This window comes from Barbus barbus, assembly GCF_936440315.1.
Source record: "Barbus barbus genome assembly, chromosome: 29".
NCBI classification, from domain to species: domain Eukaryota; kingdom Metazoa; phylum Chordata; class Actinopteri; order Cypriniformes; family Cyprinidae; genus Barbus; species Barbus barbus.
Genome location: NC_136757.1, coordinates 16416310 through 16429351, shown reverse-complemented (window position 1 = coordinate 16429351; position 13042 = coordinate 16416310). Strand labels below are relative to the sequence as shown.

The 13042-nt window shown below is 37.3% G+C and overlaps 1 protein-coding gene across 1 annotated transcript in view; it reads right to left on the bottom strand.

The window, feature by feature from the left end:
• The window catches only part of LOC306849789 (kazrin-A-like), a gene marked incomplete at its 5' end in the record, with an annotated part of 34148 nt that extends 29406 nt beyond the window's left edge, over positions 1–4742 (bottom strand). Inside the window, one exon of the mRNA XM_079385103.1 lies at positions 4574–4742. Within this exon, the coding sequence (XP_079241229.1) occupies positions 4574–4742 (169 nt within the window). The remainder of the gene's footprint in view (positions 1–4573) is intronic.
• Between the last annotated feature and the right edge of the window lie 8300 nt (positions 4743–13042).

The window sequence follows — 13042 nt, the reverse complement described above, 5'->3', positions numbered from 1 at the left end:
TGTGGTCTTGTAAATCAGTCACCTGCTGCTCGAGGGATACCAGACAGGCAGTGTGTTTGCCGATCACTTTTTTCTGCTCTCTCTGTTCCCCGATTAAAAAGTCAACTTTAGAGCATATATTCTGGATTGTAGTCATATGAGAGGCGAATTCGGTGCGCATTGCTGCTAATTCAGCCTTCAAAATGTCCTCAAATCGCTTTATAGTGACCGCCATGTTGTTTTCAATGTCGGCTCTGCCCGCTGCGGCTGTTGGTTTTGTTTTCTTCTTAATTGGCAAAGATGATGGTGAAAGATAAGCGAGTTTCCGACTGTGTGACATCTCCAGACCAACGACAAACGAAAAAACTACCCCAAATGTAAAAAAAGACGACGAACAACAGTAAAAGACGGTAATATATACAGAGCTCAGCTAATGTGCCTTGGCTCATGAAAGCGTCACATGATCCCCCGCATAGAACCAGTCTTAATGCTACATTATTTCTTTTCCAATAATCCGTTTACATTCGGATGTACCTCATAAAATGTTGATACTTCCGTTTCATCTTCACTTTAAATTACCATCATTTCAAAGAAAGGAGCCGGAATCACAGGCCAGGTGAAACATCCGTCAGCACCATCAGGAATTTGAGCAGGATCAAATAAAGTGAGAGAATTAGGTATCATGGATTAGTCGAGAGCACATCCTACTCATATGTCTAATAATATTAGATTAAAACTGAGCCCGGAACTGTCTCTAACTTGATGGTGGTGATTTAGCCTGACCCTTAATGCTGCTTTAGTGCCATTTAAAGCCTTACATCTTAAATTATGGTGATTCCTTTTGATCCGAGTGTGGAAATGGTCTTTATGAGCGAGCTGAGCTCTTGACTGCTTCAATCCAGAGGCTTGATGTGGATATATGTCGAGATGTTTCATCTTTTGCCTTGCATTTAAATTAGGCAGTTCACACATCTGAGGGATCGGGATCAGGACTGCTTTCAGCCGGCTCCCATCACAGCACGCTCATGTACATTTACATAACACCTGTCTATTGCTGAGATACAAACAACTGGATTTATTTAGCATTTTAATAATAGACAGACAAGCACATGGACAAACACACTTATGAAAATATAATCACTTTTATACAACGCAACAATCGAAATCTGAAGAGCTAATGACCGGCTTAATAGCTCATTAATGTCAGTAGGATAAACTAAAAGCATTGATCACCTAGAGTGTGTCTGAGCGTATATGGAGAGAAAGGAGAAAAGCTTTTAGCTGGATTATCAGTCCTCCCCTTTGTGATGTCATAATGAGAGAAGATTGCCTAGCAACCCACACTGCTGCCTAGAGACAGATAGATAGGGAATTCGAACTTGAACAGCCCCTATGACATAATCTAAGATGAACACAAGCTCACCTGTATGGAGCCAACCTTCTGTTGGCATTGTCTCTCAAGATTAACTAAAGCGCAATTACTTGGTTAGTGATTTATCATAACTAAATAGCTCATTCTCCACCGTATATAAGCAAGTGTAATTCCCATAAACAGAAATAGCCAGATTTTTTACATGCGTGGCAGCCGACAGCTGTTACGTCAAAACAATTATGCAGCCAAGCCATTAAGGCAATTTAGAAACATCAATATCACATAAGTCAGATATATGGCCAAGTGCACTTAGACCCATTCTCTTTTGGCTATAGTGTGGAAACGCTACAAACACATCATCTTTAAGCAAATAAAATAACTCAGAATCTCATAAAAACCCATAGTTAATGTAGATACAATGCCATAATTGGAAAATTAACTACAAGCAGACAAGACTGTGTATGTGCGCGTGTTTATTTGTATGCGTTTAGTGTCTCATTCATTAGCAGCAGGTCTTTGTAGGACCATCTGCACTGCTACTCTCTTCCAAGAGATAAATAAGCACTGTTCTCATTTACACCGGCAGGCCCATGTCTGGACGCATGTGTCCGTGTGATTTTCCATCTTGATAAATCATTATTTTGTCAATACACACATCCTGCATTCTGACATGTGGCAAAATGCAACAACAAAGTCCCTGATTAGCTGAAAACAGCTTGGCTAGGCTGAAATACTGTAGCTTAACTGGCGCTAACAACGTCAAGGTCATAGGTTTGATTCCCTGGGAATACATGTAATGATAAAATATATAGCCTGAATGCTTTCTAAACCGCTTTGGATAAAAGTGCTTTCCAAATGCATAAATGAACACATAAATAAATTGCATCAAGTGACATGGCAAGCCAAACTCAAGGGAGAAAAGGGCCTTTCCTGGAGTGGATGTGGGACATTAGACAAGATCTCAATCTGCTGAGCTCTCAATGAAGTGCTGAATGAAATCAGAGAGAGCTGCAGGCAAGAGCCTCACAGTGATCATCGGAGTGTCAGGATTCATCTCCAGTTACAAGATGGATTTCTACTGACAAATGATGAGGAATGGAAATATTATTGTTCTTTTTCTATGCTTTTATAAGTTATTATATAGCAACAATTAGGGATGTGACGAGATCTCGTAGCAAGAGATCTAGCGAGATCGTGACGATATCCTCGCAAAATATTTTGCAATGTTTACATTAGAGCTGCACCATTAATCATTAAATATTGCGCTTGCGATCTTGATTCAAACACCCACGCGATCTTATTCCTGAATGACAACAATTCAGCTATGTCTATTAAGTGTCTGTGGAGCGCGAGATGTTGATGAATCAGAGGGTCGACCATCATCACGCTTCCGATGTGAACGCTGTCAGACAAAACACACACTAATTTTGTGAGAGAATCTTGATCTCCAATTTATAAAAATAAAAAAATGTGATTCTCAATTTATTCAGAATTGTGCAGCTCTAGTTTACATGTTGTTTATTACTGCATATACTAATTAAACTTTTATTTGAATGAATTATAAGTTGATTTCAAAATGCACCTACATTTTTTGCATTTTGTGTTTTTCAGTTGGATAAGATTATTTTTCCCTATATATTTCATAATTCAGTTTTTTTTTATTAAAAGTCTAAAAATAAATAAATAAACAGATATAAAATAATTTCTTGGCATACACAATGGTCAAATATACAGTTTAGAAATCAATATGCAAAATGAACACCACAAATGACCAATCAAGTAGCCCTATAATAAGAGAACACTGTAAAAAAGATCCTGTTAAATTTAAGCAAAAATACAGCAGCTGTGGTTGCCAGACATTCAATGTTAAAAACACAGTAAAAATTTCAATTACAGTATGGCATATTTGTGCCGGTATATTTCACAAATAATAACCATTTTAATTACTCTTTAAATATAATATAATCATATATGATGTGCCGTGCACTGGGAATGTACATTTCATTGTTTTGTATCATAATATATAGAGAAATGTATAGTTTTTACTTTCAAAAAACACAAATTTAACAGTATTTTACAGTAAAATGACGTGATATCAAACCATTTATAGTTTTACAGCCACGTACAGTTAGTCAATTAACAGGTTTTGACTGTCTTTTTGATGACAAATCCATAGACTAACCTTGATTGTCTAAGTATAGAAGTGTAAATTGATGGCAGCATGTTTCTAAGGTGAAGCAAAGCTTCACTGTCACTTCAGAGCACATCTAGTTCATCAGTAATTATCTGAGATTGTTCAGTAATTATGTTAATCACAATCATGATTCATCATCGTGCCCTTAAGCAAGGCACACAACCCCAGGGCGGCTCTGGCATACAGTAGGTTGCTTTGGATAAAAGGCATCTGTTAAATGTTATGACCCAAAACCAGCCCAGGGTGTCCACTCCACCGAGTGAAGCGCAGGTGGATCAGAAACAGAGACTCACTCTGATCACCCAAGAGACTCAAACAGAAGCCTACACCACACAGCTTAGAGACAATCATGAGCCTGACCAATCAATCAATGGTGGCTACAACAGCACAGAACAGCAGGAGAGCCTTTCTATAGTGTGGTACACTTAGTCTGACAGCATTAATGGAAAATGAAATGAAGGGCCATTTCCTGAAACAAGAGCTGTGCTCGATTACATTACTTGGGTTGTCAGTAAAACTGTTTCTCTTGTGGAAATAGTCTTGCTTAAGCAAGGGAAAGATCTAAAAGTGCGAAAAATGCAGATATGTTCACAACATTTGTGGCTAGATTTGCCCTGCAGTGAATTTTTGGTATTGGTTATATAACATTTCATAATATTACCTACAAATGGGTTTTGGCACTGTAACATTCCAATTAACTAAATTAATTGTTGGAAAAAATGCCATCAAAAAGGTCAAACATTTCAGTGGGGGAAATAGCCTGTGTCTTACAATAACAAAAAGTTGATCTCTGATACTGATCTAAAGCATGCTAATGAATATAAACAATCATTCTGATGTGTTCACACAAAACATACTAAAACTGTTCTGGAACACCAGCAGTGGAAACTGAAGAAAAAAAGAGTCACCGTTCTAACCAGTAGAATTAATCGGAGGAAGAGTGAGTTTGTATCTGTTCTGCCATTCACTCGAAGGTCACACAGGTAAGCGATATGAGCGGTCACTGACTCACAGGTGCGGTTTCTTACCGTGATGGTTCTGTTGTTGCTGCGGTTCGCCCGGTTCTTCCAGCTCGCCGAGTTCCGCCAGTCTGTGGCCGGTGGCTGTCAGCTCCGCGTGCAGGTTCACCACCTCCTGCTTCGCGCACTGGATCGCGCCATCGATCCGCTGCGCGAGCTGCTTGTTCTCGTCCATCATTCTCCGGATCTTCGCCTGCGGGGAGAATCCACGGAACCCACGGAGCGAGTCATATCGCCTGCAGCATCATAAGCGCACTAAAATCCCATTCTGACAGTGTCCTCTATTTTATAAGCGCAGAAATCCCCCAAAATCCACAAGGCGAGAAAATATATTTAGAGTCCCATACTATCTAATGTTCGGATGTGGCTGTCATAAAGAACGACAGACAGTGAGAGACAGAGTCTATAAAGACAGAATAAAACAGCGTGCTTCACTAAACGATTCTTTCTGCCTCGCGATCTAGTGGAAAGAGTTCAACGCACTAGAGACTCCGAGCGGCTCTTTAAACGGACTGTACCATCTGAGAAAGAAAAGAGGAGGGCACCTATCGAAAGGAACGTGCCATTTGAATATTAAACGTATTCATTTAAAAACTTTATTTTAAAGGTATATATATATATATATTTGCAATTTATATATATATATAAATTAATTAATTTATTTATTTTAATAAGAAAATGTACAAATTAAAAAAACACTCTTAATAGTTTTAACTTTTTACCAATAATTTGCTTTTTCACTCTCTTTTTTTCAGTTCACAAATCAATTCGTTTTTTTCAATATCATCTTTGATAGGCTTATATTATTTTTATTTAATTTATATATCATATTTATTTTAAAGGTCTATTCGACTGCATTATATGCATATTTTTCTGTGTGTGCATGTACAGGTTTGTCTACATTTCTAAAGGCCACATTTTGAAAATGTCCTCTTAAATATCTTAAAACATTTAGAAATTCTACTTGTGAGGACATTTGAAGTGTTCTTTGGTGTTTGAAAGGTTCATAAATCTGCCAAATGATGCTTTGCCTTAAATCGAATAAGGTGAGCAGGTGTCTGTGAGGGTTAAAGAGTAAGATATGGTATATAGCATTATCTTAATGTAAACAAATATTGTGTCTGTGATACACAGTCGAGACCGTAATATAGCTTCTAAGGTTTTTATGTCTTGTGTGAGACTCATCCTCACTCATTCATCTCTTAACTTCCTACTTCTCCCACAAACATAGATTTTTATTTTATTATTATTATGTATGAATTAATAGACTGTATCTATGAAGAAGAAGAGATGATGTTGACAGATTCAAAGTTTTTGTGAGACATATTAAATTCCGCATCAGTTATAAAATATTAATACATACTTTTAAGGCCATTAATGGTTAAGCTCCTGCATACCTTACATACTCTTCTATTACACTCCCTAAGGTCGTGAAACTCTGGACTCTTGGTAGTGCATAGGATAGCAAAGTCCACTAAAGGAGGAAGAGCTTTTTCACATTTGGCTCCCAAACTCTGGAATAGCAATTCTTGGTTGAAACAGCAGCTATGCTAATGTTGTCTATTTTTGTTTCTCTGTTCCTGCCACAGGATTGGCATCCCGAGATAACTAGGAATTACAGAAGCTTCAGTCTGGATCCAACTCTTACAAAGACCTGAGATGAATGAACACCTGAGAAGAGATGATGCCAACCTCTCAGAGGACCTCAGAGGATGCCAACCCCGAAACAACCTACAAAACTACCAAATTTTGCTATAAGTTTGATCACAACATTGCTGTTAATAGTGTTCACCGTCTGTTTGATTACGTCATTAACTATCTGCATGATTTTTACTGTAAATTTCTGCCATATGGACATCAACTTGACAGTCACCACTGATAAGCTACTACTAATAATTTAGAAACTTAAATTTTCTGTAAAGCTGTATTGTGAAAAGTGCTGTACAAATAAACGTGATTTGAATTGAATTGAACATAGGCTACAGTACACATGCGAAAGGAAAAGAAAAAGCATATGTGTTGTTCCAATGTACCCACTCAAATTCTTCACCTCAATCATCTCTGAGTTGGCAGAATAGTGTGGTTTTGGGAGAATGGTATGAATGTGTGTGTGTGTGCGTGGGTAAGGAGGACGTTCAAGAGCTTTTATTGTGAACCAGGACCAAAGACTCATTTCAAAAATCCCCTTTACACTACTTTCTGCTAAACAGAAAAACAACTTCTTCATTCCTCCGTATAAACAAAACTGATTCCACTTTAATGTGAGTTTCCTGACTGCGGTCAGTCCTGTCATATCTGGGTGGAATCACAATAGATCATCTGCTCATTCTCTCTTTTATGTTAATCGTGTATGTTGTAATGTTAAACTCTGTGAGACTTGGCTTAAAAGATTATTGACCACACCCAAAGACAGAAACCATCTGACAACGTCCTCTTAACATACATCACTCTCTTACAGCTATTCCAGTGGGAGTATAGCTGTTCAATATTACCTGCTTTTAGTGAAAGGCTGACTTTTAAACATAGCTGCCATTGAATTGGCTTTGTTCTTGTGACCTTGACTATGTTCAATATAGAATGTCTGCATACTATTCTTACTGTTTTACAACAGCTTTGCTTTGAAAGTGACTTCTGTGTGAGCTGTGCTTCATGCATCACTACTCTGTTGACAATAGACAATGGACCTTTTTGCCCACAAAATTTTGCTGATATTTTGCTAATGTGGCTGCATCTTAATGTGTTCCATTGAACAAAAAATAGTAGCACGTATACTGTGTGATATTCAGTATAAGCAATCCAGGTCCATTTTTTTCTGGGTTAATTTAGTCCCATGTTCCTGACCAATGCCCTCACTGACCACACCCCTCTCAGGCTGCATGATGCTGACCACCAACTGTAAGTAACTGCTGCTCACATTGATGAATTCATAAATCAAGCAGAAAAACACCAGCATTAAAGAGAAAGACAGTAACATGTAACTGCAGGTGAGCAACATACTGTGTGAAATATAGCACATGCATTCGGCTTGTATTCTAGAGCGGATGACAACACCTCCCTCGGTTTATGACATCACTTCCTCCAGGCTGCTGTCGGAGTGGTGTGCGAGGGTGACATTCAGCTGTCTCCCTCGATGTGTTTATTGTCAGTCACAAACAGCACCGAACATCCCTTGTGGAGGGACTGTTTCCATTGACCTCTTCAGTACTTGAACAACTGCAACACTTAAAGGAACAGTTAACCAAATAATGAACAATCTGTCATCATTTACTCACCCTCATGTTGTTCCAAACCTGTAAGACTTTCTTAATTCTGAGGAACACAAAACAAGATATTTTGAAGAATGCTTTTAATATTTTCTAATTCTGTGTTCCTCATAAAGTCGGGTTTGGTACTACATGAGGGTAGGTAAATGATGACAAAATGTTAATTTTTGAGGAAACTATCCCTTTAAATACTTTCATATCCCACAGCCAGACCTTCAGGATCTCTCACCCAGCAGCTATTTTATAGATATGAAGGATCTTCACTATTTGAGAAACTGAGTTTTTCATCATGCTAATTTTAATTACTACTTTCCGGCTTTGCTGTAATGAGATTTAAGAGAAAGAATGAGATCCCATTTTTCTTTTTTGCACTTTTTGTCTAATCTCCTCTGGTTTTCTTTTGTCTTCTTCTCTTTATGCCCCTCTGAATCTTCCTCTCCCTTGTCCTTTGCCCTCTCCCTTTCTCTCCATCTCCCTCTCTCCGCTCTGCTGAGCAGGAAAATGAGGAGAGGAGAGACAATTAATGTAGCTCTTGCACATCCAGACACAATAGCCCAGCCAGGCCCTCACGCACACACCTATCGAGACACTAACTAAGCATCTTGTCCGATCCCAAACTGACTCTTAAACACAAACCTCACACATATGCATGCAACCACTAAAACAATTTGTTGTTGAGTTTAAATCACTCATCTGAGCTGGGCTTATCACCATGGTAACAGCCGGCCCTCTAATGTCAGTCAGGTGTTTCTTTGGTGACCACGTATTTCTGATTGGTTGGAGGCCTTCTGGGATATCGGAAGCAGATGGCATTATGGGATATGTTAGTCATTTGTGACATGTGCCCTCTGAGAACCAGCTGGGCCTGAGCAAACTGACCAGAGTGTGTGTGTGTGTGTGTGTGTGTGTGTGTGTGTGGTGAGTTAGGCTTGATGAGGAATAGTAAATTGACTCTTGTAGACCTTCTCAGTCCCCTAGGGACTCACTGGCGAGATTAGTCTGGACCCTGCTAGGTCCCGTCTAGCCCTGTTTCGTACTGAGGATCATTAATGTGTAGCGTGAGGCTTGAATCGACATGGTTTTTAATCATTAAGTTACGATAAACCTTGTAACTCTATTAAAATCTCACTCGAAATAAATGTGTTTATGTGTGAGGGAACGGCGTGAGATGTGAGCGTGTGCTTCAGGTTATTAAAAATTGCAGGAGGAAGATAGGAAGATGGCAGCAACATTATCATTTCTAGCCCCCCCCCCAGGCCTTGAGTGGCAGGTTGGCTGATGGATCTCTGAGGGTGGGGGGTTTTGCTCATCGGGGTTTGATTCGGCCAGGAGGAGCAGATGGGATAGGGAAATTGTCCAACCACAAGCATACTCACACTGGAACACTTTAACACTGACCAAAACAACATTCTCCTGTGCATTTTTTGAGAATAATATATATAAATAAATATAAACAACTTTTTTTCAGGATTCTTTGACATTTCTTAGACATAAAATTCATGATTCTTTTAATTTTATTTGAAATGTATTTCTTTTGTAATATTTGTAAATTATTAGTGCTGTCAAACGATTAATAATGATTAATCACATCCAAAATAAAAGTTTTTGTTTACATAATGTAGCCTGTGTTTATTTATTATGTAAAGACACAAACATACAGCATGTTTTGAAAATATTTACATGTATATATTTATATTCATATAATTTAGATTATATAAAAAATATTTAATATATAAACGTAACATATTTTTCTTAAATATATACAGTATGTCCTGTGTTTTTCCTCCCTCTTGTTTCCTCATGCCCTTATTTGGTCTTCCTGTTCCTGTCCTCGTTTGGTGTCATCATTAGTTCATTAGTCTCCGTCTGTGTTTGATTACTCCTCACCTGTTTCAGTTCTTCCTTGTTTGATTTCCCAGTGTTCTTAAGCCTTGTGTTCCCCCGTGTCTTATGCCTGGTATTGTTCGTCTAACCCCCGTGATCCATGTTTCCCTGTGATTTTGCGCCATTAAAGAAAGGTGTTGGTTGTTCTCCTTGCTTCTTTGTCCCAGAGCAAGTGACAATATACATGCATGTGTTTGTATTTATATATACATAATAAATATACACAGTACACTCACATATACTGTACTATGTAAACAAAAATTTTATTTTGGATGTGATTAATCGTGATTAATCATTATAAATTTCTGTTTGCTTCTGATGAAATTGACATAAAGGAACATGATTGGCTGTACCTGTACACTGAGTTGCTGGTGTGTCATGAGTGCCATGGCTCTCTGAAGTGCTTCTCTTTTGATAAGCAGTGATGCCTGCTCTTCATCTTCCAGATTCTTTCTCCACTCATACAAAGGACGCTGACCCTCTGCAGGAGCACAAGCATACATGTACATTCATACACAGTCAAAGCTTATAAAGAGAAGCCACAATATATTGAATGGCAGTATTAACACTGACTGTCCCTGAGCGATCACTGTTTTCCATTTAGACTGAGTTGACGTTAATTAGGATTTAATTTCTGTTTAATTTAATGAGTTTTTAATTAAGTTATGCTTTAATGGGCAGCACATCTAGGCCAGTAGCAGAATCTCCTTGTCACAAGGAGATTGTGAAAATTAAAGGGACAGTTCAGCCCCCAAAATAAATTCTGTCATTATTTACTCTCATCTTAGTCTCATCTTGTTCCAAATGCTAAAGGCTTTATGTGGAAAACAAAATGTGAATTACCAAAAGAGTATATATATATATATATATATATATATATATATGTGTGTGTGTGTGGATAAATAAGATTTCCATTGATGTATGGTTTGTTAGGATAAGACAATATTTGGCTGAGACTATTTGAAAATCTTGAATTTGAGGGTGCAAAAAAAAAAAAAAAAAAAAAAAATCAAAATATTGAGATAATTGCCTTTAAAGTTGTCCAAATTAAGTTCTTAGCCATTAAGTTTTGATATATTTACAAAATATATTCATGGAACATGATCTTTACTTCATGTCCTAATGATTTTTGGCATAAAAGAAAAATCCATACTTTTGACCCATACAATGTATTTTTGGTTATTGCTATAAATATAAACACTGACTATATATATAGTCAACGTTTTGGACTTGTTTTTCCTTGTTTTACCCCTGTCTTAGTTCATGATTTTCAATATATGGTCATTTTCCTGTTCTTGTTTAGTTTGATTACTGTTTGTAATTATCCTGTGTTTATTAGTGCCTGTCTGTTCCTCAGTTCTTTGTCCGGTCTACTTTGTTACTGCATGTTGTGGTTGCATTCTCTTATGCTGGAGTTCCCCTGCGGTTTGATTATTAAAGTATATAAAGCTTATTCCTGGACTCCTGCGTTCTCCTTGTAACAATGGATTGTGACTTGTGTATATATAATGGAAGTATCTGATTTTGATTCATGATTCAAATATCAGAATTTTGTGGAATGGATTTAAACATTATAGTCAAATGACAATGTTTCTGAAATACTAAAATGTTTCATATATACTAAAACTAGACTGCGCACCACTGAATAGCAATGAACCAAAGAACAAATTCACACACAACGACAGGCGGTAATGTTTCCCAGCATATAAATTATAAAGAAAAACTATGATATAAACATAAATTGTACAACTGTAGGAGCTGCTCACTGGTCAGGATTTATCACACATCTTCTGAATCACTGAAAGATCAGTTCATAAATATACAGACAGACATTATTGCCTTTGGAGTCATCTTTCTCTACCACAACCCATCACTGTCATCCTCTCAGTTTTTTTATAGTCTCAAATTGGATCTGAACCTGAACAAACCCAAACACACACAAAGACAAAGACAAAGAGGGAGAAAATCTTTCTCTTTCAAGACCAATTTAAAAGATAATTTTTAAAGCAGTATCTATTTTTTTTCTCATGTCTGTATGAGGGTTACAAACCACTACAGCTCTAGGCATTTCATTAGCTGATGGCAGATGCTTGAGTGAAATTATACCACTTATCTTTTAGAGAGCTTTAATAGATGCATGTTAATTAATCTAAACAATGCTGACAGCGAGGAGGACGACATAAATGTCACTGAATGCTCTGTCAAAGAGATTATAAACAAGAAGAACATTGGTTCAGAGCAAAGTTTCTTAATATTAGATGTGTGACTCTGCTGAAATAGGCATGTGTGAGAGCCAAGACTGACTTCTGCTGTCAGTCCTAATCTTGAAGCACATCTCTCATTTTCAGCTGCAACAACATGAATGTGTGCGTACTTCACCATCACTGAAAAACAGATCAAATACTGCTACTGAGTCATGATACACTCTTTGTGTAATAATAAAAAAAAACTAAATCAGTTGATGAAGGAAAGTAGATCTTGGGCTAATGCAGAAATGCTTTGAATGAAATAACTAGGCTCTATAAGTATTATGAGACTAAGTGATATGCATTTTCACATGGAAATGTGTTTGCAATGTTCCTCAGTGATAAAAATGGGCGTCTCGTGTGTCTGTATAGGTTACACTGAGGATCTATGTCGCCCTCTAATGGTCATGTAACTAAACAAGAGCGAAACGAGCAAAGAGCAAAAAAAAAAAACACCCATCATACAGGATTCTTGAGGCAGTCAGGAAAAGCGAAATAAAATAACAATACACACAACCATACAGAAAAGATAGTTCTGAAGAAAAGATGGCCTACTCCAGTTCAACACACAGTTTATTCTATCTTTTTATATTGGCATCTTGAAACCTGAATTTAAAATATGATGTTGTAACGCTAAAACAAAAATAAAAAAATAAAATTCTCTCTCACATTTAATTCCTGCTGAAATATTGTCATTTAACACTCACCGCTAGCTTCAAGAAAGATTTTTATTCAGTATTCTGTGGGATTCCAAACAGCAGTGAAGAGATGTACAAGATATTCTGAACAATTATTAAGACTAGTGATAGACTTCTCACACAACACAGATGCTTTAAGTAGAATAAAATTCCCCTGTAAAAACATCTTTGTCAGGTTCCTTAACCTTACTGGTTTGCTACTTTTAGCTGGTTTAAGGCTTAAAGAGGCTTAAAAGAATAGGTCACAAAAAATTTGAACTTTCATTCTGACGGCACCCATTCACTGCAGAGGATACACTGATGAGCAAGTGATGTAATGTAAATTTCTCCAAATTCATTCTGATGAAGAAACAAACTCATACACATCTTGAGTAAATATTCAGCAAA